This window comes from Ranitomeya imitator, chromosome 2 (assembly GCF_032444005.1).
Source record: "Ranitomeya imitator isolate aRanImi1 chromosome 2, aRanImi1.pri, whole genome shotgun sequence".
Taxonomy (NCBI): Eukaryota; Metazoa; Chordata; class Amphibia; order Anura; family Dendrobatidae; genus Ranitomeya; species Ranitomeya imitator.
In genome coordinates this window covers 808,903,878-808,930,845 of record NC_091283.1, presented here as the reverse complement: position 1 = coordinate 808,930,845, position 26,968 = coordinate 808,903,878, and the positions used below count along the sequence as shown (strand labels likewise).

At 41.8% G+C, this 26,968-nt stretch overlaps 1 protein-coding gene across 1 annotated transcript in view; it reads left to right on the top strand.

The window, feature by feature from the left end:
• LOC138667803 (gamma-aminobutyric acid receptor subunit pi-like) overlaps nucleotides 1–24,699 on the top strand; it is a 196,376-nt gene extending 171,677 nt beyond the window's left edge. Inside the window, exons 7-10 of the mRNA XM_069755894.1 lie at nucleotides 6,346–6,483; nucleotides 8,541–8,693; nucleotides 13,229–13,422; nucleotides 24,377–24,699. Of these exons, the coding sequence (XP_069611995.1) occupies nucleotides 6,346–6,483; nucleotides 8,541–8,693; nucleotides 13,229–13,422; nucleotides 24,377–24,646 (755 nt within the window). The 3' untranslated portion in view covers nucleotides 24,647–24,699. The remainder of the gene's footprint in view (nucleotides 1–6,345; nucleotides 6,484–8,540; nucleotides 8,694–13,228; nucleotides 13,423–24,376) is intronic.
• Nucleotides 24,700–26,968: the final 2,269 nt, after the last annotated feature.

Sequence of the window (26,968 nt, the reverse complement as noted above, 5' to 3'; positions counted from 1 at the left end):
TCCAGCACCGTCAGCTGGTTCCAGGCCGAGCCTTTGGCTTAGGTGCCTCCTCCTGGGTATCCGAGTTCCGCCAACATCAGGCGGTCCTTGGTAGTGCTTTTAAGTGCGGGCACCTACAGCTTAGTAACCGGGTTCCAGCACCGCCAGCTGGTCCTCGGTCGTGCCATTGGCTCTTGCACACTGGGGCAACGCATCTGGGTTCCAGCACCGCCAGCTGGTTCTCGGCAGTGTTCTTGACACAGGTACTCCCTCGTGCCAAGCCTGGTTTCAGCACCGCCAGCTGTTTCCGGGTTGTGTCAAGCTCACTGAGACGCCTATGCTTGCCCCGTCGTGGTGCGGTCGGGTTAGCCAACTCCAGGGTGCCTCCAGTTTAGGAGCTTCCTATGTGGGCTGCGTGAACTGGTAGTCAAGGCTGGTTCTGTAGTGCCAGTAGGCCCAGCTCCCCCTGTAGGACTGTTGGGGTTCGGTAACTGCGGCTGCCTCGCGGCCTAGCTGTTCTCTCCTCTCCTGTTGACCTTCAGGTCCACCACCTGGTTCCAGCACCGTCAGCTGGTTCCGGGCAGAGCCTTTGGCTTAGGTGCCTCCTTCTGGGTATCCGAGTTCCGCCAACGTCAGGCGGTCCTTGGTAGTGCTTTTTAGCACGGGTACCTCCTGCTTAGTAACCGGGTTCCAGTAACGTCAGCTGGTCCTCGGTAGTTCCATAGGCTCTTGAACCTTCGGGTAGCCATCCGAGTTCCAGTTCCATCAGCTGGTTCTTGGCATTTTCTCAGCCTTCTTGTACCTTCTGCTACATTTCCAAGTTGAAGACCCTAAAGTCGACGACCCGGAAGACCACCCCAATGACGACGACGACGACGACCCGGAAGACCACCCCGATGACGACGACGGCGGAGACGACGACGGCGGAGATGACGACACTGGAGACGACGACCCTGGAGACGACGACATGGAAGACCGAGAAGCAGAAGGACAAGAGGCTGCAGAACAAATAGCAGAAGAACATTAAGCATAAGACTTAATATCAGAGCAAAAGATATTATCTAAATTATATGCAGAAGAAGACTAAGCAGTGTATGGGGTGAGTCCGTTCCTCCTCGTGGTGCCCCTGGATAAAGCCTGATGCTGCAGGCCAAACTGAACGCGGACAAATGTAACTTTTGTGACTGGCAGAACGGAAGGTGTAATCTTCCAACTTTTATAGATAACAACTACGGGAATGCCTGTCACAAATGAGAATATGATGAAAAAGTAGAATAGGAAGAATAATAACAGTGGAATAAAAAGAATATGTAGAATAGGAAGAATCATAATAGTTGAATAAAATGAATATGAAGAATGTAATAAAAAAAAAAAATAGGTAGAAGATGAAGAAGATGAATAAGGTGAAGAAGAAGTTGATGTCAAAGATGCTGATGATGATGAAGATGAAAGTGTGGGAAAAGTAAAAAAAAAAAAGAAAAAAAAAGAAGGGGAAGGGCGTGGAATAGTGAAACATCAATATCTGACAAAATAAAAAAAAATTTACATACTCAATATCTTTTTCACTCCGAACGTCTTAAAAAAAAAACAAAAACATGCTATTCTATTTGATTGGGCTAAACCTCATTGCCTTTAATGTCTCCGCCACCTCCCACAATACATCCTACATTATTCTTAGTTGTTTTCCTTGATGTAGAATGAACCTACAAGGAAAGAAAGGGTTTATTTTAATTCCGATATTTTGGTCCCATTGACTTGCATTGGGATCGGGTTTCGGTATCGGCGATATCCGATATTTTTTGAATATCGGCCGATCCCAACCGATACCGATACTTTCCGATATCGGAAGGTATCGCTCAACACTACTGATCAGTGAAGCCCCGGGTCCACAAACTAAAGGGGCAAAAGCATTTATAGATGCAAACCCTGCTTTGCTTATGCACTTAGAGCCCTGACTCTCTAATGATTGACACTGCTAGACGGGGCAATAGACTATCAAAAATGTTTAAAGGGATACCCTTTAATTGTTTAGAAAAAAAGATTTCAGAATATACTGTACTTATTGGTCTTTCCCACTGAGGGGCAATATGACTCCAAAAAAAGCAGAAGAAAAATAAAACTAAACTGATGGCATATCTGTAAACATAGTTTTAGTGCTATTCAGTAGTTTTCTGTGGTTTATATGTGTTTTTGCTTGTTTTTTTTTATTGGCACAGCATGATCAGGTTAGTAACTATACACTGTTCAGAGGTGGAGGTTGCATCCACGTCCTGGTACCTTGGGTAGACACAGGTTTGACAAGGCTATTATAATTGATGCCTGGTAGTTTTAGTTGCCTTTAGCAGATTTTTTGGCAGAAGCTTCAAGCTACATTTCTGGTTCTAATCCCTTCCCTCACATGATTGGTTGACTATGGGTATTTATATATACCGTATATATATATATATATATATATATATATACACTGTATATATGTGTTACGTCTGTCTAACAGCCGCGAGACATGCAGCTGCGGGGACTCGAACATATTATTTGAGCACGCCAAAGACACTCGCTTAGCACCCGAGCATGCTCTGATAACACCTTCTCTGAGAACGTTCACTCAACACTAATAGCAATCCAAAAAGCACAAGATGTTTTGGTCTATAAAGTCGACCTCCATTATTTTTCGAATTACTGCAGGAACGCTGTGCAGGCTGGCACTGGAACGGCAGTGCAGTATCCCCCGCGCTCGCTCAAAACATCGGTAGATACCGCACTTCCGTTTCAGCGCTAGCCGACACAGTTTTCCTGCAGTAGTCCGTAGACTGATGGAGGTCGACTTTATAGACCGAAATGTCTTGTGCTTTTTGGATTGATATCACAAAATAAATTTTCGTTCTTTTTGAACCACAAGCGAGTGTCAAGTTTGTATATTTCAAATGCAAGTGGGTACATCCCATTCATTTTTACATAACCCAAAGCCGGAAGGTTGGAGGATCATTTATGACCAGCCGTGATCTTTCTGCCCCTGCCTGTTGACTTATAAGTGGTCAAAAGACATTCTCTGATTATTGAATCATTCCCTTTTCACATTGCCTATTTGCCTGCTATTTTGCCTAGAAATTACTGTAATAATGAAATTGGCAGCTGGTGATACAAGTTGGAGATTTGTCGCTAGGAATTTTGATGCTGTTGAATCAGTGCTGACAATTCCAGGCTTTACAGAGACAAACCCCTTTGACAAGGGGAATGGTAACACCCAGTTGTCATCCTAAGCAGGGCCGGCTCCAGGTTTTTGAGGGCCCCGGGCGAAAGAGTCTCAGTGCCCCCCCCCTTTAACACATACCACGATTCATGATAGCATATAACACAGCCATGTAGTATATAACACAGCCCACGTAGTATATAGCACAGCCACGTAGCATATAACACAGCCATGTAGTATATAACAGCCCACGTAGCATATAACACAGCCACGTAGTATATAGCACAGCCCACGTAGCATATAACAGCCCATATAGTATATTGCACAGCCACATATTATATAACACAGCCCACGTAGTATATAGAACATCCATGTAGTATATAGAACAGCCATGTAGAATATAGCACAGACATGTAGTATACAGCACAGCCCCCTCCCCCCAAGAATGGACCCATAGTCCAGTACTCACTGTTATAGTTACAAAAAAAAACACTCCTCACCTCTCAACGTTCCAGCGCCGCGCTGCTCCCTCCCTGATCCGGTCTCGGCGGCTGCCGCTGCACTGCCTAACAGTGTCAGAGGCAGAGTGGGGAATGATGGGTGAGGGAGCGTCAGGTGACACTCTCTCCTCCACCATTTGCTTTGAACTTTACCGGCAGACGACGGTAAAGTTCAAAGCGGCGGCGGGGGAGTTGGCGCTTACCACAGGTGGGCCCCCCTGCCTCACAGGGGCCCCATAGCAGCTGTGTTATGTGCCGCTAGCTGAGGGCCCCTGGTGGAGCGGGGCCCTAGGCACTGGCAGCTGCCTGCCCCTAACGCCGGCCCTGAATGGGCCCCCCTGTCTCGCCAGGGCCCCGGCACTTGCCCGGGTACGCCGGGTGCTGACGCCGGACCTGATGCTAAGCTGTGGCTACATGGCGTCTTTAGCCATGACACATGTTTTGCTGCGATAGATCGCTAGGTGTCACCGCTACGTCGTAGCCTACACAAGTTAATGGGATCACACTGTGACCCCAAGGGTACTGAGACTACAACAAGCAAATCACAAAAAATTCAACCAGGTACAATTTCTTTTTTGCAACTTGCTTGTCATGATCACAGTACACCCGGGGGTTGCAATTCAATTCCATTCCCTTGTATTGCGCAGGTATGCTGCCGCAACTTTTAGCAATCTTTGATCACGCAACATGTGTTGCTGGCAATGTCGTCTTGTGGTCCCAACCTCATTTATACAGTGGGGCAAAAAAGTATTTAGTCAGTCAGCAATAGTGCAAGTTCCACCACTTAAAAAGATGAGAGGCGTCTGTAATTTACATCATAGGTAGACCTCAACTATGGGAGACAAACTGAGAAAAAAAAATCCAGAAAATCACATTGTCTGTTTTTTTAACATTTTATTTGCATATTATGGTGGAAAATAAGTATTTGGTCAGAAACAAACAATCAAGATTTCTGGCTCTCACAGACCTGTAACTTCTTCTTTAAGAGTCTCCTCTTTCCTCCACTCATTACCTGTAGTAATGGCACCTGTTTAAACTTGTTATCAGTATAAAAAGACACCTGTGCACACCCTCAAACAGTCTGACTCCAAACTCCACTATGGTGAAGACCAAAGAGCTGTCAAAGGACACCAGAAACAAAATTGTAGCCCTGCACCAGGCTGGGAAGACTGAATCTGCAATAGCCAACCAGCTTGGAGTGAAGAAATCAACAGTGGGAGCAATAATTAGAAAATGGAAGACATACAAGACCACTGATAATCTCCCTCGATCTGGGGCTCCACGCAAAATCCCACCCCGTGGGGTCAGAATGATCACAAGAACGGTGAGCAAAAATCCAAGAACCACGCGGGGGGACCTAGTGAATGAACTGCAGAGAGCTGGGACCAATGTAACAAGGCCTACCATAAGTAACACACTACGCCACCATGGACTCAGATCCTGCAGTGCCAGACGTGTCCCACTGCTTAAGCCAGTACATGTCCGGGCCCGTCTGAAGTTTGCTAGAGAGCATTTGGATGATCCAGAGGAGTTTTGGGAGAATGTCCTCTGGTCTGATGAAACCAAACTGGAACTGTTTGGTAGAAACACAACTTGTCGTGTTTGGAGGAAAAAGAATACTGAGTTGCATCCATCAAACACCATACCTACTGTAAAGCATGGTGGTGGAAACATCATGCTTTGGGGCTGTTTCTCTGCAAAGGGGCCAGGACGACTGATCCGGGTACATGAAAGAATGAATGGGGCCATGTATCGTGAGATTTTGAGTGCAAACCTCCTTCCATCAGCAAGGGCATTGAAGATGAAACGTGGCTGGGTCTTTCAACATGACAATGATCCAAAGCACACCGCCAGGGCAACGAAGGAGTGGCTTAGTAAGAAGCATTTCAAGGTCCTGGAGTGGCCTAGCCAGTCTCCAGATCTCAACCCTATAGAAAACCTTTGGAGGGAGTTGAAAGTCCGTGTTGCCAAGCGAAAAGCCAAAAACATCACTGCTCTAGAGGAGATCTGCATGGAGGAATGGGCCAACATACCAACAACAGTGTGTGGCAACCTTGTGAAGACTTACAGAAAACGTTTGACCTCTGTCATTGTCAACAAAGGATATATTACAAAGTATTGAGATGAAATTTTGTTTCTGACCAAATACTTATTTTCCACCATAATATGCAAATAAAATGTTAAAAAAACAGACAATGTGATTTTCTGGATTTTTTTTTCTCAGTTTGTCTCCCATAGTTGAGGTCTACCTATGATGTAAATTACAGACGCCTCTCATCTTTTTAAGTGGTGGAACTTGCACTATTGCTGACTGACTAAATACTTTTTTGCCCCACTGTACATTTCCAGGAGGTATAGCACAATGCAGAGTTCTAAAACGGGATGCTTCAAAATTCTTAGTTTTTGAGGAATATGGGAATTTACTAAAAACAGTCATGCTAGGAGTGATCAGATAAAAATGGAGAAGCGGATTTGCTTCGCTGCTTGTTAAATATTGCATGCAAAGATCAAAACTTCTTAATGTAGAAAATATTAAGCAACTGGTCAGGAGTGTGGCTGACAGTTCTTATTATTAAAGAAGTTTTAAAACTTTTATTTCTGTGATTGAGCCATGAACATTCTGTGAAATAAACTACTTCTGAAACATTTACCATTGTGTCTGTGTGATCTTATCTCCAGGGGGCTATAACATAAATGATGTCATGTTCTACTGGACGAGAGGAAATGACTCCGTGCGAGGTCTCAATACCCTCCGCTTGGCGCAGTATACGGTAGAAGATCACTACACATCCGTGTCTGAAGCCGTATATGAAACCGGTAGGAGCAGCACTCCGATTCACACATCGTCAAACTTTTTACAACACACATATTTTGAAAGTTGTAAGAGTTAGCAGCCTGAGGCATTGCCCTCTAGTGTCATCAGTGTTTAAAGGGACGGCGCCACCAGTTTTCTTAAATTTTTTTTTTGTGTGTGAAATTAAGATTAAAATAGTAATTCAAATGTATTAATTCAATGTTTGCACCGTTTGGAAACATTTCTATATGAAAAATATTATATATTTGCTTATAAATATATATATTTACCACTAGGGGGAGCATTTTTTGTTTAAGACCTCTAGCAGCTATAGTAAGACTGACCAGCTATACTGTTAGCAGCAAAATTGGGGCATTTCCCATGTACTGTGACATCACTATGTATACTACTCATGTGCTGTGACATCACTTTGTGCATTACCCATGTACTGTGACATCACTATGTATATTACTCCTGTACTGTGACATCACTATGTGCATTACTCCTGTACTGTGACACCACCATGTATATTATTCCTGTACTGTGACACCACTATGTATATTATTCCTGTTCTGTGACATCACTATGTGCATTACCCATGTACCTTGACATCACTATGTATATTACTCCTGTACTGTGACATCACTATGTGCATTACCCCTGTTCTGTGACATCAATATGTATATTACTCATGTACTGTGACATCACTACATACGTTATCCTTGTACTGTGACATCACTATGCATTACCCATGTGTTGTGACATCACTATGTGCATTACCCTTGTTCTGTGACATCACTATGTATATTACTCATGTACTGTGACATCACTACATGAATTATCTTTGTATTTTGACATCACTGTGCATTACCCATGTACTGTGACATCATGACTATGTGCATTACATTTAGTATGAGGAAAGCTGGGCGAGAGTGGCATGTTGGCTAAAGTTACTGCTTTACTTTGCCCCTCTACTTTTTGCAGTTTGAGAGGGCAGAGACTCAAAGTGCAATAACCGCTTATGATTACAGTTGTTTAGCTGAATGGTAAAGCATGCCTTACATGCAGCTGCCACAAGGGGGAGCTCACTGAATACAGATTTAAGCAGCTCACAATAACAATAGAAGCTTTATAAATTCCTATGCAGTGTGCTCCTCCTAGTGGCAGACACAGGCCATGCAGGGAAATACTTCTTTATAGACAGATAGATAGATAGATAGATAGATAGATAGATAGATAGATAGATAGATAGATGATAGATAGATAGATAGATAGATAGATAGATGATAGATAGATAGATAGATAGATACACATACGAAGATGTATGATGTGTGACACATAATGACGTGATACAGAAAAATATTGCAGAGCATTTCATAGATTTTTTTTTTAAATCTTAGCATTAAAATAACAACACACTGGAGTTTTAAGCCGTTCTAGTTAAGCGAAAAGTGGTGCTCTGCAGATTTCACTTAGAATGAGCTGAAAGAAAAGATGACTTATGTAACCCACATCTGCTTCACTTCTGTTGCCTCCAGCACCCTAGACGGCTTCAAAAGCACTCGGAGGAAATAATACTTTTTAACTGGTCTGTCTGCAGCACATTAGGACGGGTTGAATGAGCAAGTTTATATTGTTTACATTGGTGCATCGGAAATAAGAGTTTACAGATCTCTCCGCATGTGGCCAGTGAGCAACGAGACAGTGGAGAGGAAGTTCTCAGCTAACTGAGCTGCGGGAAAGGGTTAATAGATTCGTCTATAACATTCAAGTCCCACTCAGCCCTAAATCCTGTGTTTTGGGTCTTGTGGGGGATGTTGGAGGCTTTTTCCCAGTGTAGTTGGCAATAGACAACATTTTATAAGATCTTCGCGGAATATGTGACTTTTTGCTCTAAAAAAAGCACATAGCAGACAACAATAAAGAGTGTTCCTTATTTTCAGCAAGATTCATAAACCACGTTCACCACTTTGAAGAATTTGTCATAAAAAAAGTCAATAAATACCACAAGATGAAAAGGTGACTTATAAATGGTACATCACGCACTGTAGATGTTAACTCAGTTGTCTGTCTTTCACAGGACGGTATCCAAAGCTGATTTTTCACTTTGATCTGAAGAGAAATATTTTATACTTCATTCTGGAGACGTACGTGCCATCTATTCTTCTGGTTGTACTGTCCTGGGTGTCCTTTTGGATCAGTCAGTCTTCAGTACCTGCAAGAATTTGTATAGGTAAGTAAACCTTTTTTTCACATTTGGGACAATTGCCAGAGTAAAAACTTAAAGTCCAATTTTTAGTTCTAAATGTTTGTCTTGATTAATTTCGTAACTTATTTTTATAGAGGTAGAAGATCAGGCAGTCAGCAGCTACCGCTAGGGGGATCTCACAAGCTTACTATACAGCTCTGGCTAAAATTAACAGACCACTGCACTGTTTTATAAAAATCGGCTTCTTTATATGTCTGACAGTCATTCCATTCCAGTGTCAGTTAGATTCCAACCAGAGTACTCCTCATTCTACTTAATGTGCTTCTGATTAGGTGATCACCTGAACCAAATCTTGTTTAACGAAGGAAAGTATAAAAAACCCTGCTGTGGTGTTCACAATCCTCTTGCAATAGGACAAGCTCGATGGCAAAACAAGTGCAAGTAATATCCGAAAAGTAATAGGAATGAAGAAATAACTTTTAACCATGGCAAAGGAGTTGAAAAGAAAAGTCTTGAGTGAGGAAAAGAAGTGCTCAATTCTGGCTTTACTAGCACAGGGACACAGTGAGCGTCATGTTGCCTCCATCCTTAAAATTTCTAAGACCGCAGTCCATTACAACAAGGTCAAGCAGCAGACATTGGGGACAACAAAGCTACAGACCGGCAGAGGGCGAAAATGACTCTCCACTGACCGGGATGATCGTCATCTTATTCGAATGCAACCGCAGGATGACATCAAGTGACCTACAAAAGGAATGGCAGCCTTTCATCAATGAGAAGCAAAGGAGAGCCTGGCTGAATTTTGCCAAAGACCATAAGGATTGGACCATAGAGGAGTGGAGTAATCTTCTCTGATGAGTCTAATTTTCAGCTTTGCCCAACATCTGGTCGTCTAATGGTTAGACGGAGACCTGGAGAGGCGTACAAGCCACAGTGTTATGCACTCACTGTGAAATTTGGTGGAGGATCGGTGATGATCTGGGGATGCTTCAGCAAGGCTGGAATTGGACAGATTAATGATTGCGAAGGACATATGAATCAGGCCGCATACAAGGTTATCCTGGAAAAACAGTTGATGCCTTCTGCTCAGGCAATGTTCCTCAACTCTGAGGACTGTTTTTTCCAGCAGGACAATGCGCCATGTCACACAGCTAGGTCAATCAAGGTATGGATGAAGGACCACCACATCAAATCCCTGCCATGGCCAGCCCAATCTCCAGACCTGAACCCCATTCAAAACTTCTGTAATGTAATCAAGAAAAGATGGATAGTCACAAGACATCAAACAAAGAAGAACTGCTTACATTATTGTACCAGGAGGGGCATAAGGTCACCCAAAAGCAGTGTGAAAGACTGGTGGAAAGCATGCCAAGACGCAGGAAAGCTGTGATTAAAAATCATGGTTATTCCACAAAATATTGATTCCTGAACTCTTCCTGAGTTAAAATATCAGTATTGTTGTTTCTAAATGATTATGAACTTGTTTTTTTTTTTTTGCATTATTTGAGGTCTGCAGCAATGCATTTTTTTTTTGTAATTTTGACCATTTCTCATTTTCAGAAAATAAATACAAAATTTATTGCTTGGAACTTCGGAGACATGTTGTCAGTAGCTTATAGAATAAAAGAATAATTTACATTTTACTCAAAAATATACATATAAAGAGAAACATTAGACAAACTGAAAATTTTGCAGTGGTCTCTTAATTTTTGCCAGCGCTATACATGCATTTATCAAGTTCAATTGGAGCCCTTAACAGTCAGCTCCCCCTAGTGGTAGCTGCTGGCAGAAAATTATCATTTAGCTGCCTGATATGGCCATACAAAGGATGCAGAGCTCTAAAACAAGGCTCCATCCTTTAAAAAGAAAAATGATAAAATACCTCAGATCAAAACCTTGTGTATACTTTAAAAAAAACAAAAAACACATCAAACTGGTTTTCCAAATTGAACAATCGCATTGAGTCGTCTCCAATGACAACAATTTTTTTTGGGGGGGGTCCCACTTAGCAAACATATAATGTCGCCCCAGATTTTGTATTCCTATGAAGACAATCAGTGGTCTTAAAGAAGTGTCCTGGGAGATTAAAAAAAATGTACTGTCCCTGCCCTCATAAACTATAAAGATGAGATGCTCAGAGTACTTTTATTAACTTTAGCACACTTGTAAATCAGTGTGACAGCTGCTGCTCCTCACTGCTCCCCCTTCCTGTTTGGGACAATAGGTCACACACGAGTGTGACCCTCTCCTGTGAGTAACAGCCAGCCTGAGAAGAGGGAGCATGGCCACACTCCTGTTCCCTACTAAGAAACAGAGATTGTCAGGAGACCGACTGATAGTAACAGCATGGAGGTGCACACTGTTATAATGTCCCGGATGGAGAAGGTGAGCAGTGAAGAGCAGCTCCTGTCACACCAGCCCCCTGATAATGTCTCCCTGCCTGCAGTCCAAGGTGAAGGGTCATGGCCTACCCTGCCATCTAGTGTCAGCAAGCCTCCTGAAAATGTCCTCTTCACTTCAGGACTACTAGCAGGAAGCAGGCCGCACTCCCTCACCTCGGACTGCATATATGGATTCATTATTAGGAGGCTGGTGTGACAGGAGCTGCCCTTTACTTCATTGCTCACCCCGTCCTGTCTGGGATGATGTTACATCAGTGTGAATCTCCCAGGTGGGAGGGGAAGCAGTGAGGAGCAGCTTCTGTCACACTGAATTACAAGTGTTATCAACATAACAGAAGAGCCTTGGGCATCTAATTTTTATAGTTTATGAGGGCAGGGACAGTACAAAATTTTTTATTTCTCCCCAAAGTACCCCTTTATGGAAATGGCGGAGTTGAGCTACCTGACAGCAGGCCAAATAGTCCTTTATAATCACCTGCTGATAAACCACTGATTTTATCAAATCTACAGCAAACAGCCTTGTAAGTGACTCATTGCTGGAATGAGGGTCTGTCTATACATGATGTTGCTTTGGTGGCAATAATGCCTTAAATACATACCGTATATCAATTATTCAGAGGACAGGCCATAAATTCTCATAAGCGGTAACGCTTTGTGAGGCAGATCAAGAGCATTATCGGGACGGTTGGGGAGGAACTTCAAAGAGCTCAGAAATTATAGCAAATTTGCTGGGGCTTCACCGCTTGGATCCCGCTGATCCTCCCAAAAAAATCAATTCTTAGTTTGTGTGCTGTAAAAATGATAATATGTGATCCAAATCATAATTTACTGTATGTCTATAGTTCTAGATAAGGTAGAGCTATATAATATTGTAAAAATATCTATTTACACACCATCATAGGAGATGGATTAATGGGCTGAGACGGTTCACTTGTTTCCAACTGTATATGAGGTCCCGTAATTACTTGTTGATTCCTCTGTCTATGTATGGGATCCCGATTGTTATAGGACCTTATAATGTGAATTTTAAAGGGAAAGTGTCACTAGAAAATGGCATATCATTTAAAGGGGACCCATCACCAGGTCAAAAGTGGGCAGTGTTTGACCTTATTTTATTACAGCTTTTGTTTATTCTAAATCCACTACATACTTCCACTGATATGGGCCTTTTTATTAAATACTTATTTATGGTCATTTCTAAAGGAACATGGCTAATAATTGCAGTCTAAAGACACGCGGTCAGAAAATCTTCTGAAAATCCAAAAATCCGCCCCCTTGGTAAAGACACAAAAAATTACTGCTAAATTAAAACGCCCATTTCTCTGGCGGATTTAAAAATACAAAAAATTGAATACTCAGTGGAACAAGTAGAATAAATAAGAACAAAAAATGGCCACTTTTGACCTTGTGACCGGTCCATTTTAAATTAGGTTTTGTGTTATTTTTTTTTACATCACGAATCGATCTATGTTAAAAAAGAAATATATATATAATACGAGTGTTGCAATTTTCACACTGGCCAATAGGACTAAACTAAGACTCCTACTACCAGTTGGGCACATGGACGAGGTCAACAACAGACTGACTCGGACCCTATCTCTTGCTGTCAGAGCTTCTAATCTGGACATACTGTAATCTTGAAAAGGTCATGGTGTCTATTGTATATGGATAGTTTTACCTTACTTGTAATCCTGTCTGTGACGGTAATGAGACTGCTGAAAAGTTTTCTGTAAAGATCAGGACATGTGAGTCTCTAATATACAGTTAGTGCCAGTGCGAAGATTCCAAGATTTCTTAGATTTTTTGTTTTTTAAAACCTATAAACAGATAAGTGACCTCTGGCTTGCTCCAGCAAACACCGAAGGGATCCGGCAGCTCACAATCTGCTGGAGATCGATGGGTACGGCAGTGATGGAAGGTGAAGACGGTGTTGGGTAAATATAAGACTAGGGTCAGGGATCTTGGATTAGAAGCACCGCTCCAGTGCTACAATTACAGAAAAACGCTGAAGTGGTGCTTTAAGTCCATCTGGTAATAAGGGAACTGATACACAGTATGGCAGCTCTCATTTATGTACAGGTCAGTGGTTTGTGTGCTTCTTCTTCTTTGTACATTTTGTGCCCTAAAGTTGTACCTCTGCTGTGATGAATTTTGCAGGTGTGACCACAGTCCTGACCATGACGACACTAATGATGGGCGCCAGGACCTCTCTGCCCAACGCAAACTGCTTTATCAAGGCAATTGATGTCTACCTTGGCATTTGCTTCAGTTTTATATTTGGAGCCCTTCTAGAATACGCCATCGCTCACTTTTGTACGCTGCATCAGTTAGACCATAAGAGCGTGATAAAGGTACGGTACCCAATATACAACCTGCAAGAGATACATCTATTCCCACCTTACAGTATAATATCATGACTGTAAGAACTTGTTCACACCTAATTACTTTACAGTAACTTTTTTTGCTCTTCACATGGATGCCTATTGTCAGAGCACGGTGGGAGTTGTCCTGTGGTTTTACAATATTGGGAGAACTACCAGGTTGGAATTGACTGTTCTACGCACTTGTGCTTTTTTGAGTAGTGGTCCCCCACCTGTGGCCCTGCAAGTTTACAGATCGTGCTCGGAGTTGGACAGTCACAGATAGAAGACCATTTTTTGCACTCAGGGCGGACTCCAGATTTTTGAGGGCCCTGGGCGAAAGAGTCTCAGTGCCCCCCCCCCCCCTCTTTAACACATACCACGATTCATGATGCATAGATACAGCAGAGAAATATAGGTATAGTACAATGCCAGATTTCACTTCTTACATTAGTGATAGCTATTGTAAATTCTACAATACCATACAGCAGAGGGGCTTTATATAAGTCAACCCCTTATATGCCAATTTTTGTGACCTACTCCCTCTTCCTGTTACCAGTAGGCATTTTATTGTTAGCTGAACTTGCTGCAAAGAAAAAACTACATACTGCAATATGACAATTTTTTATTGGAAAACTTTATAAAGTAAACATTAGAAAGTATTAACATAAAACATTTGTAAAAATGCAAAATGGGTAGCATATAGCACAGCCACGTAGTATATAGCACAGCCACATAGTATATAACACAGCCCATGTAGTATATCGCACAGCCATGTAGTATATAGCACAGCCACATAGTATATAACACAGCCACGTAGTATATAGCACAGCCACGTAGTATATAACACAGCCACGTAGTATATAGCACAGCCACATAGTATATAGCACAGCCCACGTAGTATATAACACCGCCACGTAGCATATAGCACAGCCCACGTAGTATATAGCACAGCCACGTAGTATATAGCACAGCCACGTAGCATATAACACATCCACGTAGTATATAGCACAGGTCACATAGCATATAACACAGCCCACATAGTATAAAGCCACGTAGTATGTAACACAGCCCACATAGTATATAGCACAGCCCACGTAGTATATAGCACAGCCATGTATCATATAACACAGCCCACATAGTATATAGCACAGCCATGTAGCATATGCCACAACCCACCTTTTATAAAACACAGCCTACATAGCATATAGCACAGCCCGCATCCCCCCCAAGAATGGCCCCACAGTCCAGTACTCACTGTTATAGTAAAAAAAATAAAACCCCACACTCCTCAACTCTCCTTGTGCCCGCGCTGCTCTCTGCTCTTGTCTCAGCGGCTGCACTGCCTGGCACACTGTGAGTGCGCAATGACATCATCGCGCACCCGCAGTGTAAGAGGCAGAGTGGGGAATGATGGGAGAGGGAGCTTCAGCTGACGTTCTCTCCTCCATCATTGCTTTGAACTGTACCAGCAGACACCAGTATAGTTCAATGCGGCAGGGAGTCGGCGCTGGTGGCAGGCGGGCTCCCCTGCCTCACAGGAGCCCCATAGCGGCTGCGTGATGTGCCACTAGCTGAGGGACCCTGGGGGAGCAGGCGCCCTAGGCAGCTGCCTGCCCCTAATGCCGACCCTGCCTGCAGGGGCCCCCCAGAGCCTCAGTGTATGTACCGTGAATGGGTCCCCCGTCTCACCAGAACCCCGGCACTAGCCCGGGTGCACCAGGTTCTGATGATGGCCCTACTTGCACTACATCTATATTGTACTTAATGTTAAAAAAAACTAATGCTATGCATCCATTCATTTGCTAAGGCTCCGATTCATCATTTTTATCTTGTGGCATTTGGTGACATTTATTGCACCAAATTCACCAAAATAGTGCATACAATTCATGAATCACTTTTTGCACAAAAAGTCACAACTTTTTCAAAAGTGGCAAAAAATGATGAGACTTTTCAATCGGGTGCAAAAAAATCACACAGGGGGACGGGATGGAACAGAGTTGCGCCACATTTTACGACTTTTTAAAAAGTTGATGGATCAGGCTAAATCATTGCACTAGTCTTTATAGTCGTGGGTCCCATCAGGGCATGTGTCTGGACCCCCTTCCTCCCCGCAAAACAGGATTCGGATGTATGCGCCGACGAAGCCACATACTATAATTGTGTATCATTTTTGGGCATATACACCTACTGGAGGCGGACACTCAGACATTGTCTTCTGCATTTAGGTGTCTGCTTCTAGTAGGCGTACACGCTTGAAAATGATGCATAACAGAGCGCACGTTCGTTCTACCAGTACCATTATAGTGTATGGCCCAGTGAGCGCATACATCGGAATCCCGTTTTGCAGTAGGGTTCGGACACAAGCTCTGACGGGACTAGTGAGGAGTGAATATACTCGTTGCTCAGGTTTTCCCGAGCACGCTCGGGTGGTCTCCGAGTATTTGTTAGTGTTCGGAAATTTAGTTTTCATCGTCTCAGCTGAATGATTTACAGCTATTAGCCAGCCTGAGTACATGTGGGGGTTGACTGGTTGCTAGGGGATCCCCACATGTTATCAAGCTGTCTAACAGTCACAAATCATGCAGCTGCCGCGAAGAAAACCAAATCTCCGAGCAGTCACAAATACTCGGAGACCACTCGAGCGTGCTCGGGAAAACCCGAGCAACGAGTATATTGGCTCATCACTAGACAGGACCCATGAACGTGAAGATAAGCGCAATGTGAAAGCACCCATACACTCCATGCACAAATCGGAAAAAAAAACAAAAAACAGGCGAGTACATACAAAATAAACTTTAAAAAAAGCGCAAATAGAATAATGAATTGGGTTCAAACAAATAGAAGGCACAAAATTAAAAAAAACAGTCACAAAGACAATGATGAATCTGGGCCAAAATATATCAGCAAGCAATTCTCCAGAAAGTTATTTCAACAGAACCTTATCAGTGACCCAGAACACTTCATACTAGATTTTTGTCCTTTTTTGCACTCTCCGACTTCCTTAATGACTGCCCGGCTCATTTGTTAAAGACTCAGTCCCTGGATATGTTTTTAAGCTGAATAAAAGCCCATCTGTTCACCACAGGGTGACGTGCCATTAGGCGCGATTTAGAAGCTCTGTGCACTTTTAGTACATTTAGCAGGCGCAGAGTTCAATATTTAACAGTCAGGTCTGTGGCCACTCGGGGCTTTAAAGATAATGTATCACAACTTTAATGTTTATTTAATTCTAGAAGCAAATATTTTTAAAATGGTATACAATTAATTGTAGAAAAAATTATTTTTTAATTTATTGGGAGCTGCCATTTTTAGTTTATCAAAACACAACACGTACGCACAGCAAATGCAGCAGACACAGGCCATAGGAGACTGTGATCAGACACCGACCACAACGCCCATGTTACCGGCAGGCGCAGATTGCATCAGTGATGGGGTGACGGGCACCATTTTATTGTAGCCCTGTGCTAGGCTAATTTTCCTCTGTCACTGCTAGTTACAGTGTTGAGCAGAGACAGGAGGTCTGAGCACCAGGCCAGTGGCGTTGAGAACACGTGGGCAGCCTGACATTTTACTACTAATGCCAGACTGCCGACTGTTCTCACCACTGGGATGAAGTCACCGCTGTAGCCTGGCTCTCACCGCTATTTACACAGTTGACACCAGGGATTCGACGGTCATTTTTTCCAGCAGTGAGAAAGGGTTGGTGGCCTGGAATTAGCAGTACCACGTCAGGCTGCCCAACATGTACTCACTGCCGATGCTTTCCTGGTGCAGGACCCGCTGTCACCACTGCAGTGTTGCTCTGCTCTGAACACTGACTCAGTTCTGCTGTGGCAATGTAACTGCTACATCTACAAATCATTGACTTCTGTTCTCTGTACATTAAATTGAGTGTACAGAGCGCTGTAGCCAGTGACAAATTCATCTTGTCTGCTTCAATTTGCAGTTACACTGGCACAGCAGAAGTGAGTATGCGTGCAGAGGGCAGCAGATCAGATGATTTAACTGTTGCACTCTGCAAAAGTAGTAAAAAAATAAAGTAGAGGATAAAAAAAGTATATTTTTTCTCAATCTCATGACCAGGAAATGTTCTATTTTTGAACTTTTTTTATTTTTCCTCCCCCTCTTGCTTTTTAATTGTCCAATTGACCCTTTCATGACCAGGAAATTTTTCAATTTTTGAGTTTCTTTTCTTTTTCCTCCCTTTCTTGTTTCCTTGCCTTTTTTGCTTTTTAATCTCCAAACGAAGACTCTCATGACTGGGAAATGTTCAATTTTTTTTTTTTTTTCCCAAATAATCTTTATTGGATTTTAACAATTAACTGGGCAGGAAGGGAAAAGGAAAAGGGGGGATGAGGGGAGAGGGGAGGGGGAGAGGACGGGGGGAGGAAATGTTCAATTTTTGAGCTTTTTCCTCCCCTTCTTCCAAGAATCATATCTAATCGTTTTTATGGGATTTTGCATTTACAGCATTCATTATTGGATAAAGTTGACCTGCGGTTTCTTTTCTTCACGCTGACACAAGTACAGCAATACCAAATTTATCAAGTTTTTTGGTTTATTTATTTTTTCATATCATAGTAGCTAAGAAAAATATTTGTAAAAAAAAAAAAATATTGGTTTAATTTTTGAATCGAAACGCTACAACTAAAGCCGATACACAGAGTTATGCCCAGAGGAAGGCCTCAAGGAGGTTGTTTATTATCCTGGTATTCAAGAAGAGACAAATCCTATATGATGTCCCTTCAGGCGCTGCACTAGACATAGCGCTCACACCCCATCGATCATGATGTTAAAGAGAGGTAAAGCAGTAGCTATTCTGTCAGTCCCATAGAAGTACCGTATATGGAGGTTTTGTCATACATGCACAGTACGTCTCCATTCGCACAGGAAACTTTGGGGCCCGCCTTTATAAGGATCAGTGCATGGTCGAAAAAATGGATTTCCGGCAATCACACATAACTCACCGATTTTTATGTATAGGTGATAAAACTATGTAGTGGGAACACTTCTATACAGGGTTACTCCACCCTACAAGTTATCACTTGCCCACGGAAAAGGTCAATAGCTGTTAGATCAAAGTGAGACCCTAACTTGGACACCACTGATTGCCAGAATTGGTGGGCTTCCATCCCCTGTTCTCTGATGGTCATCCTAAGGCTGCAAGACAAGGCTATGGAAGGATGATAATCGCTCATGCACAACCAGACTCTTCATCCAACTTCTTTGGGCTCAAGAGGAAAAAGAGGGACACAAGACTCCCATTCTGGTCCCAGAAGTGTGACCAACACCGGGCTGTTTTCTTTTATTCAGTGGATTGGTGATAACATGTTTACGATGGAGAAGTTTTTCTTAAGTATTGTTTTAAGTTATGTTATTTATACAGAGAGCTGAACAAAGACAATAAAAAAACCTTTTGAGAACATAAGAACATATTTTTTCCCGTCACTCGTTGAGTTTGACCTTAAGGGCCATTGAGCTGTTTTTGGTTACAGGCGTAGGTTTCCACCCCCCTGCCCATTAGGCTACTTTCATGCTTCATTCTGTTTTTAACTAGGCGTTATAAGCCTAATTAATACAGCCAGGAACAAGTGTAGAGATCAGCGTCTTACTGGGAGTCTTATAGATATAATTGCTCATTTGCTGTCTCTCGATAAAGTAACTGCACAGTGCAAACCACAACGGGCAACGCACTCCGCTAACTTTGTCATAGTTTGTGATGTTCTGTATTGTCTAATTCCTTAGATGTTTCTTATTCCAATTTCACATTGAAATATTTCTGCCTCATGATGACCTTTTCTTTCCCTTGAATTGAAGAACTTCTTGCAAGGACAAATTTCTTACACAGTAGTCAAAACTTTTTTGAAATATAACCCAAAAGACAAGAAAAGTGTATAGTAAATTAGTTGTTTAAATGATTTTAGAGTTCATAATGGAATATAAAAAATGTAGCTAAAAGTAGGAAATAACCAATCCATTGTTCAATCGGTCACCGCTTAAATGCCGATGCTCTAATGGCCCCTGACGGTTTTCATTGTCTTGTACATCCTCACGACCACCGCTACTGATGGAGCGTGTGTTGTATTTAATGGACTAATATATCCTCTCTATGATGGGACACATCCCTAAGGATGAGATAATGCTAGGTAATGGTAACCCCACTACATTCCATGTTGTATCACAAAATATTAATCCACGTTAACCTTGTTTAGATAGTTTTCACATAATTTTTTTAAAATGCTGTTTTTTAATGCCAAATAATACCGATATGTCTGACTTTTCTTGAATTTGAACCAAAAAGCACCAACAACAGCTTTTATGTCCACAATATCAAACAATACTTTATTAAAGATCACAGAGTAAAAAACAGGAAAAAGGGGAATATGGGAAAGCATGCAACAATGCAACACAGAACGTGCCCACTATGAGCCGTGGACGGCATGTCACAACAATATAAGTGAACAGTACATAGATAGAATGAACATATCACGGCATAGCCAGATGTGTAGCCATGGTCGGCTATTCAGATGATAGTAAACTATAGGGCATAACGCAATACAGCATATAGACTATCATAATAACATACCAAGGTATATGTGCCCGTCACCACGCCGTCCACCGCTGACCCCGACGCGCGTTTCGGTTATAAAAACCTTCCTCAGGTTTTTATAGTCTATATGCTGTATTGCGTTATGCCCTATACTTTACTATCATGTTGCATTGTTGCATGTTTTCCCATATTCCCCTTTTTCCTGTTTTTTACTCTGTGATCTTTAATAAAGTATTGTTTGATATTGTGGACATAAAAGCTGTTGTTGGTGCTTTTTGGTTTGGTTTCAGTGAAATGTTGCAGCTTATCCTACTAATGTCCATGTGAATGGTGGGGATTATTATTAGGTTCCACTGTTGGACCTCGTATCCTGTTACTCTTTCCCCGAACATTTAGGATGTCATTTGTTGTGTATTTTCTTGAATTTGGTTAAATATTCCAATTTCTTAATAAAAAAAAAAAAAGATATAATTTCACTACATACTAGTAAATCCCTTGACTGGCAGCAATTCATATCACTGGGACAACACGTATTTGACAAATATAGCATAAACATCTCAAGACAAAGAATCACAAAATCATGACTTTTTTAAAACTGTAAATCTTGTTCTCTGCCAAAAGCAGAGGTAGCAAAGGACTCCTCTTTAGTACTATACAATATTGTCATTATGCACAAAAATAATTCTGCTATACAATATGTAGAATAATAACGGTCATACAATAACTGTTACATTCCGACCAGAGCAACATCTTCTTTTGTCACCATGATTCGCCATATACAGAGGCGCTGGTGGTAGAGGAGATAAAACGACCAATATCATTGGGAGGCACAGGTGCTGTCCAGCCAAGCATACCCTGGTTACTGGGACTGTCACGCAGAATGTGTGTGTGTGTGCTGTCCAGCAGCTCAGCATGTATAATCAGCTCCCGCCTTTGGACCATAGGGCAGTACCACACCCTAATTAAAACTACCGGTAATTAAAAAAGAAAACTGCTGAGAGTTGCCAGTTAATGTGCTTTGATTTATTCTTGTGCTTTGGTGCTTTTTCCTAGTTATCCTGACCTTGACCCAATGTGTTATCCCAACACTGTCTGTCTCAACTCACTTTGACCCCAGCCCACTTGACTTAGCTTTGTCTGACTTCTTGGTAGGTGACACCTACTGTTCCTTGACTATTGTTTTGTCGTCTGTTTATGTGCCTGGTTTTGACTTTGCGGTTATTGACTCAGGCTCACTTCTCTAGCCAGGAGCTACTCTTTGGATAAAACCCAGGGGGCCCATTGTAAGGTCAAATCCTTGTATAGGCATTAAAGTGTGAAGGCTGGGGTTTTGGGACCTGCTAGACAAAGTAGCTAGTGTTAAGTCTGTCCGAGGTAGGTTATGTAAGCTGACTTAGTGACAGATTGTGATGGATGGCCTTACGTTTCATCCGTTTTTCGCTGAAAATAGTTTTTCCGGCAGCCGGAGAAAATGGACATAGTGACGTTTTTTGTGTCTGTCGAAAAAACATTGTTTTCTATAATGGAACCCTATGGCGCCGGATCCAACAAATGACGGAATCCAGAGACGGATTCCATTTTTTTAACTGAGCATGCTCTGATTTTTTTTTAGGATCCAATTAGCTGGATCAGCTAGTCGGATCCGTCAAAAAAACGGATCTGTCGCATCAGTTTTTCACAATCTGCGACGGATCCGTTTTTTTCAACATTCGACAGATTGTGCCTGATGGCAAAAAACTGATGTGTGAAAGCAGCCTAATACAAGTCTATGAGGAAAAAAAAGGATCCGGCAGGCAACTTTTGCTGGATCTGTTTTTTTCAAAGTTCGCCAGATTTTGGGAGAAAAATACTTTATCTAAAAAACTAATTAAAGCTGCCAAAAAGGAAACAGAGAAGCACATTGCTAAGGAGAGTAAAACTAATCCCAAACTGTTCTTCAACTATATCAATAGTAAAAGAATAAACACTGAAAATGTAGGCCCCTTAAAAAATAGTGAGGAAAGAATGGTTGTAGATGACGAGGAAAAAGCTAACATATTAAACACCTTCTTCTCCACGGTATTCACGGTGGAAAATGAAATGCTAGGTGAAATCCCAAGAAACAATGAAAACCCTATATTAAGGGTCACCAATCTAACCCAAGAAGAGGTGCGAAACCGGCTAAATAAGATTAAAATAGATAAATCTCCGGGTTCGGATGGCATACACCCACGAGTACTAAGAGAACTAAGTAATGTAATAGATAAACCATTATTTCTTATTTTTAGGGACTCTATAGCGACAGGGTCTGTTCCGCAGGATTGGCGCATAGCAAATGTGGTGCCAATATTCAAAAAGGGCTCTAAAAGTGAACCTGGAAATTATAGGCCAGTAAGTCTAACCTCTATTGTTGGTAAAATATTTGAAGGGTTTCTGAGGGATGTTATTCTGGATTATCTCAATGAGAATAACTGTTTAACTCCATATCAGCATGGGTTTATGAGAAATCGCTCCTGTCAAACCAATCTAATCAGTTTTTATGAAGAGGTAAGCTATAGGCTGGACCACGGTGAGTCATTGGACGTGGTATATCTCGATTTTTCCAAAGCGTTTAATACCGTGCCGCACAAGAGGTTGGTACACAAAATGAGAATGCTTGGTCTGGGGGAAATTGTGTGTAAATGGGTTAGTAACTGGCTTAGTGATAGAAAGCAGAGGGTGGTTATAAATGGTATAGTCTCTAACTGGGTCGCTGTGACCAGTGGGGTACCGCAGGGGTCAGTATTGGGACCTGTTCTCTTCAACATATTCATTAATGATCTGGTAGAAGGTTTACACAGTAAAATATCGATATTTGCAGATGATACAAAACTATGTAAAGCAGTTAATACAAGAGAAGATAGTATTCTGCTACAGATGGATCTGGATAAGTTGGAAACTTGGGCTGAAAGGTGGCAGATGAGGTTTAACAATGATAAATGTAAGGTTATACACATGGGAAGAAGGAATCAATGTCACCATTACACACTGAATGGGAAACCACTGGGTAAATCTGACAGGGAGAAGGACTTGGGGATCCTAGTTAATGATAAACTTACCTGGAGCAGCCAGTGCCAGGCAGCAGCTGCCAAGGCAAACAGGATCATGGGGTGCATTAAAAGAGGTCTGGATACACATGATGAGAGCATTATACTGCCTCTGTACAAATCCCTAGTTAGACCGCACATGGAGTACTGTGTCCAGTTTTGGGCACCGGTGCTCAGGAAGGATATAATGGAACTAGAGAGAGTACAAAGGAGGGCAACAAAATTAATAAAGGGGATGGGAGAACTACAATACCCAGATAGATTAGCGAAATTAGGATTATTTAGTCTAGAAAAAAGACGACTGAGGGGCGATCTAATAACCATGTATAAGTATATAAGGGGACAATACAAATATCTCGCTGAGGATCTGTTTATACCAAGGAAGGTGACGGGCACAAGGGGGCATTCTTTGCGTCTGGAGGAGAGAAGGTTTTTCCACCAACATAGAAGAGGATTCTTTACTGTTAGGGCAGTGAGAATCTGGAATTGCTTGCCTGAGGAGGTGGTGATGGCGAACTCAGTCGAGGGGTTCAAGAGAGGCCTGGATGTCTTCCTGGAGCAGAACAATATTGTATCATACAATTATTAGGTTCTGTAGAAGGACGTAGATCTGGGGATTTATTATGATGGAATATAGGCTGAACTGGATGGACAAATGTCTTTTTTCGGCCTTACTAACTATGTTACTATGTTACTATGTAGATTGTGAATGACGGCAAAAAACTGATCTGTGAAAGCGGCCTTAGGGTCCCATACTTTGGGGTCTTTTGGGAAACTGGAGTCTTGTAAAGACGACAAATTTGCCACCTGATAAAACTGTCACAGACTTGATTGTTGGATTGATCAAGCCATGCAAGACCTTGTAGCAATGGTGTTCACGGTCCTCAAATGTAGCTGGGTCTCAATGGTGAAGTTTTTTTAAAAAAAATACATCATGGAAAGGGTGAGCTAGACCACACATTCATTTACTATACATTGGTCTAACATGGCTATGGAAAATTTACCTAAACTGCACATGAGGTTCATAGTTAAATTTTGATCAAACCGTATAAGCCAACTGCCACATCAGTCACCGATCCAGTGGATTCTTCCTCTATTATTTTTAACACTGCATAACTACACAAAAGTTGTCAAATATATATATGTAAATGTAGTTGTTAACACCATTCAACTTAATTTGGTAAAAGCAACTACCCAAAAACGTAAAAGTAAAAAAGTGAAAATTGTATTTGGTTGGGGGTGGATTTAGTGTCCACACATACTACTAGTAATACTACTACACATAATGGTCATACTAATAATGCTTGATGAACTTATTTTTTTAAAGGATTCTGAAGAAGAAGATCTTGACATGAATGGGACCATTAATGCCGTTTCCAGCGGAGAAAACAGTAGAACCGAAAAATCTGACACCAGCAAAAATAAGAAAAGCCAAGATGGCCGCTGCATCTCATCACCCATGAGAAGACTCCATTGTATTTTGGATTGCTTCCAGGTCAAGAATCCGCATCACATTGATAACTACTCTAGACTTTCTTTTCCATTGAGCTTTATTATAGTTAATGTTTTTTATTGGGTGTATTATTTGTATTTTTGAAGCATTTATGCTACAAAATATACAAAGTCATCTGAGCCAAAAAGAACAAAAATGTGCAGTAATATTTTTTTCTGTAAAACTAATGAAAGGAATTATTATTTTTTGTGAAACTTTGAAAATCCAATAAGTGCAGTATTTTTTATATTGGTAATGGGTGGGTAAATGTGTTTCCCGTCTCAGAAAGAAATGACATTTTTCTAGGATACATCACCTTTCTCTGATCATTGAGGGTCCGGCACAGTGGCATCGCCAGTCACCGGCTGTGCAGAGAACTTCAGTGTTTGGGTTTACGGTAAAGACCACCATACACATTAGGCTAATGTCAATCATTCCTGCCTATATCGACAGGTTCGGCCGACACTCTAATGTGAATGGTGGTGTCGGCAAACATGTCCGATTTTGGATCTGATGATCGCTTTATAATCCTGGAGATAAGCTGCCGGCAGAGATGTCAGTCAGTGACTTTCTTGACAGCTATCTAATGTATATGGCCAGATTAATACTGTGAAGAGGCCACACACAGTGTGCACAATTATTAAGCAAGTGCGTATTTTGACCATATCAACATTTTTATGCAGATTTTCGAACTCCGCAGTGTATAAACTTGGATGCTTATTGGATGAAGCAGATCAGGTGATGTGTATTTCTGTAATAAGGGGGTGAGACTTAAAGATACACCTTTCTTTATCAGGGAGTTAAGAAATATTAGTCAGCTTGGTTTCCGCACACAAAATTGGCCAAAAATGAGATTTAAAATGACTCTGAAAAGTCAAAAATGTGTTACAAGTCCTACAGAGGGATCCAGCACTCCTAAAATTGCTAAGATATTGGGCCGGGATCACAGAACCAGAAAAAGTTTTGTTGCAACTTGTCAATAGGGTCTCAAAAAATGTCTTGAGAAAAGTAAAATGGACATTAGCTGCCAAAGATTTGAGAAGAATCTGCTGCCTAAAAAGGTGATTGACAGTCTCCATGGATGGAAGGTTTATGACTGTTATTGAAAAGAAGTGGGCTATATTTGATCACAATTTTTTTTTTTTTAAATGTCAGAAATATATTTTTGTACATTTTCAGTACCTTTTTTTCGTGGCCTAATAACTGTGCACACAGTGTAGGGCAAAACCAGAACTGTGGTCCCATCATTTTCAAGATCAATACTGTTCCAACAGTTAGACAACCACCAATCATAAACTAATGGCGTATCCTAGTAACACGCCATCCCTTTCTGAAGTGAAAAGTCACCATTAGTGTCACTTGCTACTTATCTTTATAGCCCAAGTACACTGTCTCAATGATATGGGAACTACTCAGGCATATCAGTCCCACCACTGACGTTTTGACTAGAGATAAGCGGATCTTTTGAAATTCAAATTTTGCCCTGGTTTTGCCAAATTTTCCCCAGATATTCGATTTATGGTGAATAATTTTATGTAAATCCCAATGTTGGAAAGCTTCTAGTTTCTTGTAAAATACACTTGAGAGAGAGAGAGAGAGAGTGAGAGATGATAAAAAAAGAGAGAGAACTCTGCTGGCCAAAAGGGCTTACACTCTACAGGAGAGAGAGAACCTCGCTGACCATATGAGTTTACACTTCACAGGAGGGAGAGAGAGAGGATCCTGCTTACCATAAGAGCTTACAATCTACTGGACAGAGAGAAAGAACCCTGCTTACCATAAGAGCTTAAACTCTACAGGACAGAGAGAAAGAACCCTGCTGACCATAAGAGCTTACACTCTACAGGACAGAGAGAAAGAACCCTGCTGACCATAAGAGCTTACACTCTACAGGACAGAGAGAAAGAACCCTGCTGACCATAAGAGCTTACACTCTACAGGACAGAGAGAAAGAACCCTGCTGACCATAAGAGCTTACAATCTACAGGACAGAGAGAAAGAACCCTGCTGACCATAAGAGCTTACACTCTACAGGACAGAGAGAAAGAACCCTGCTGACCATAAGAGCTTACACTCTACAGGACAGAGAGAAAGAACCCTGCTGACCATAAGAGCTTACACTCTACAGGACAGAGAGAAAGAACCCTGCTGACCATAAGAGCTTACACTCTACAGGACAGAGAGAAAGAACCCTGCTGACCATAAGAGCTTACAATCTACAGGACAGAGAGAAAGAACCCTGCTGACCATAAGAGCTTACACTCTACAGGACAGAGAGAAAGAACCCTGCTGACCATAAGAGCTTACAATCTACAGGACAGAGAGAAAGAACCCTGCTGACCATAAGAGCTTACAATCTACAGGACAGAGAGAAAGAACCCTGCTGACCATAAGAGCTTACAATCTACAGGACAGAGAAAAAGAACC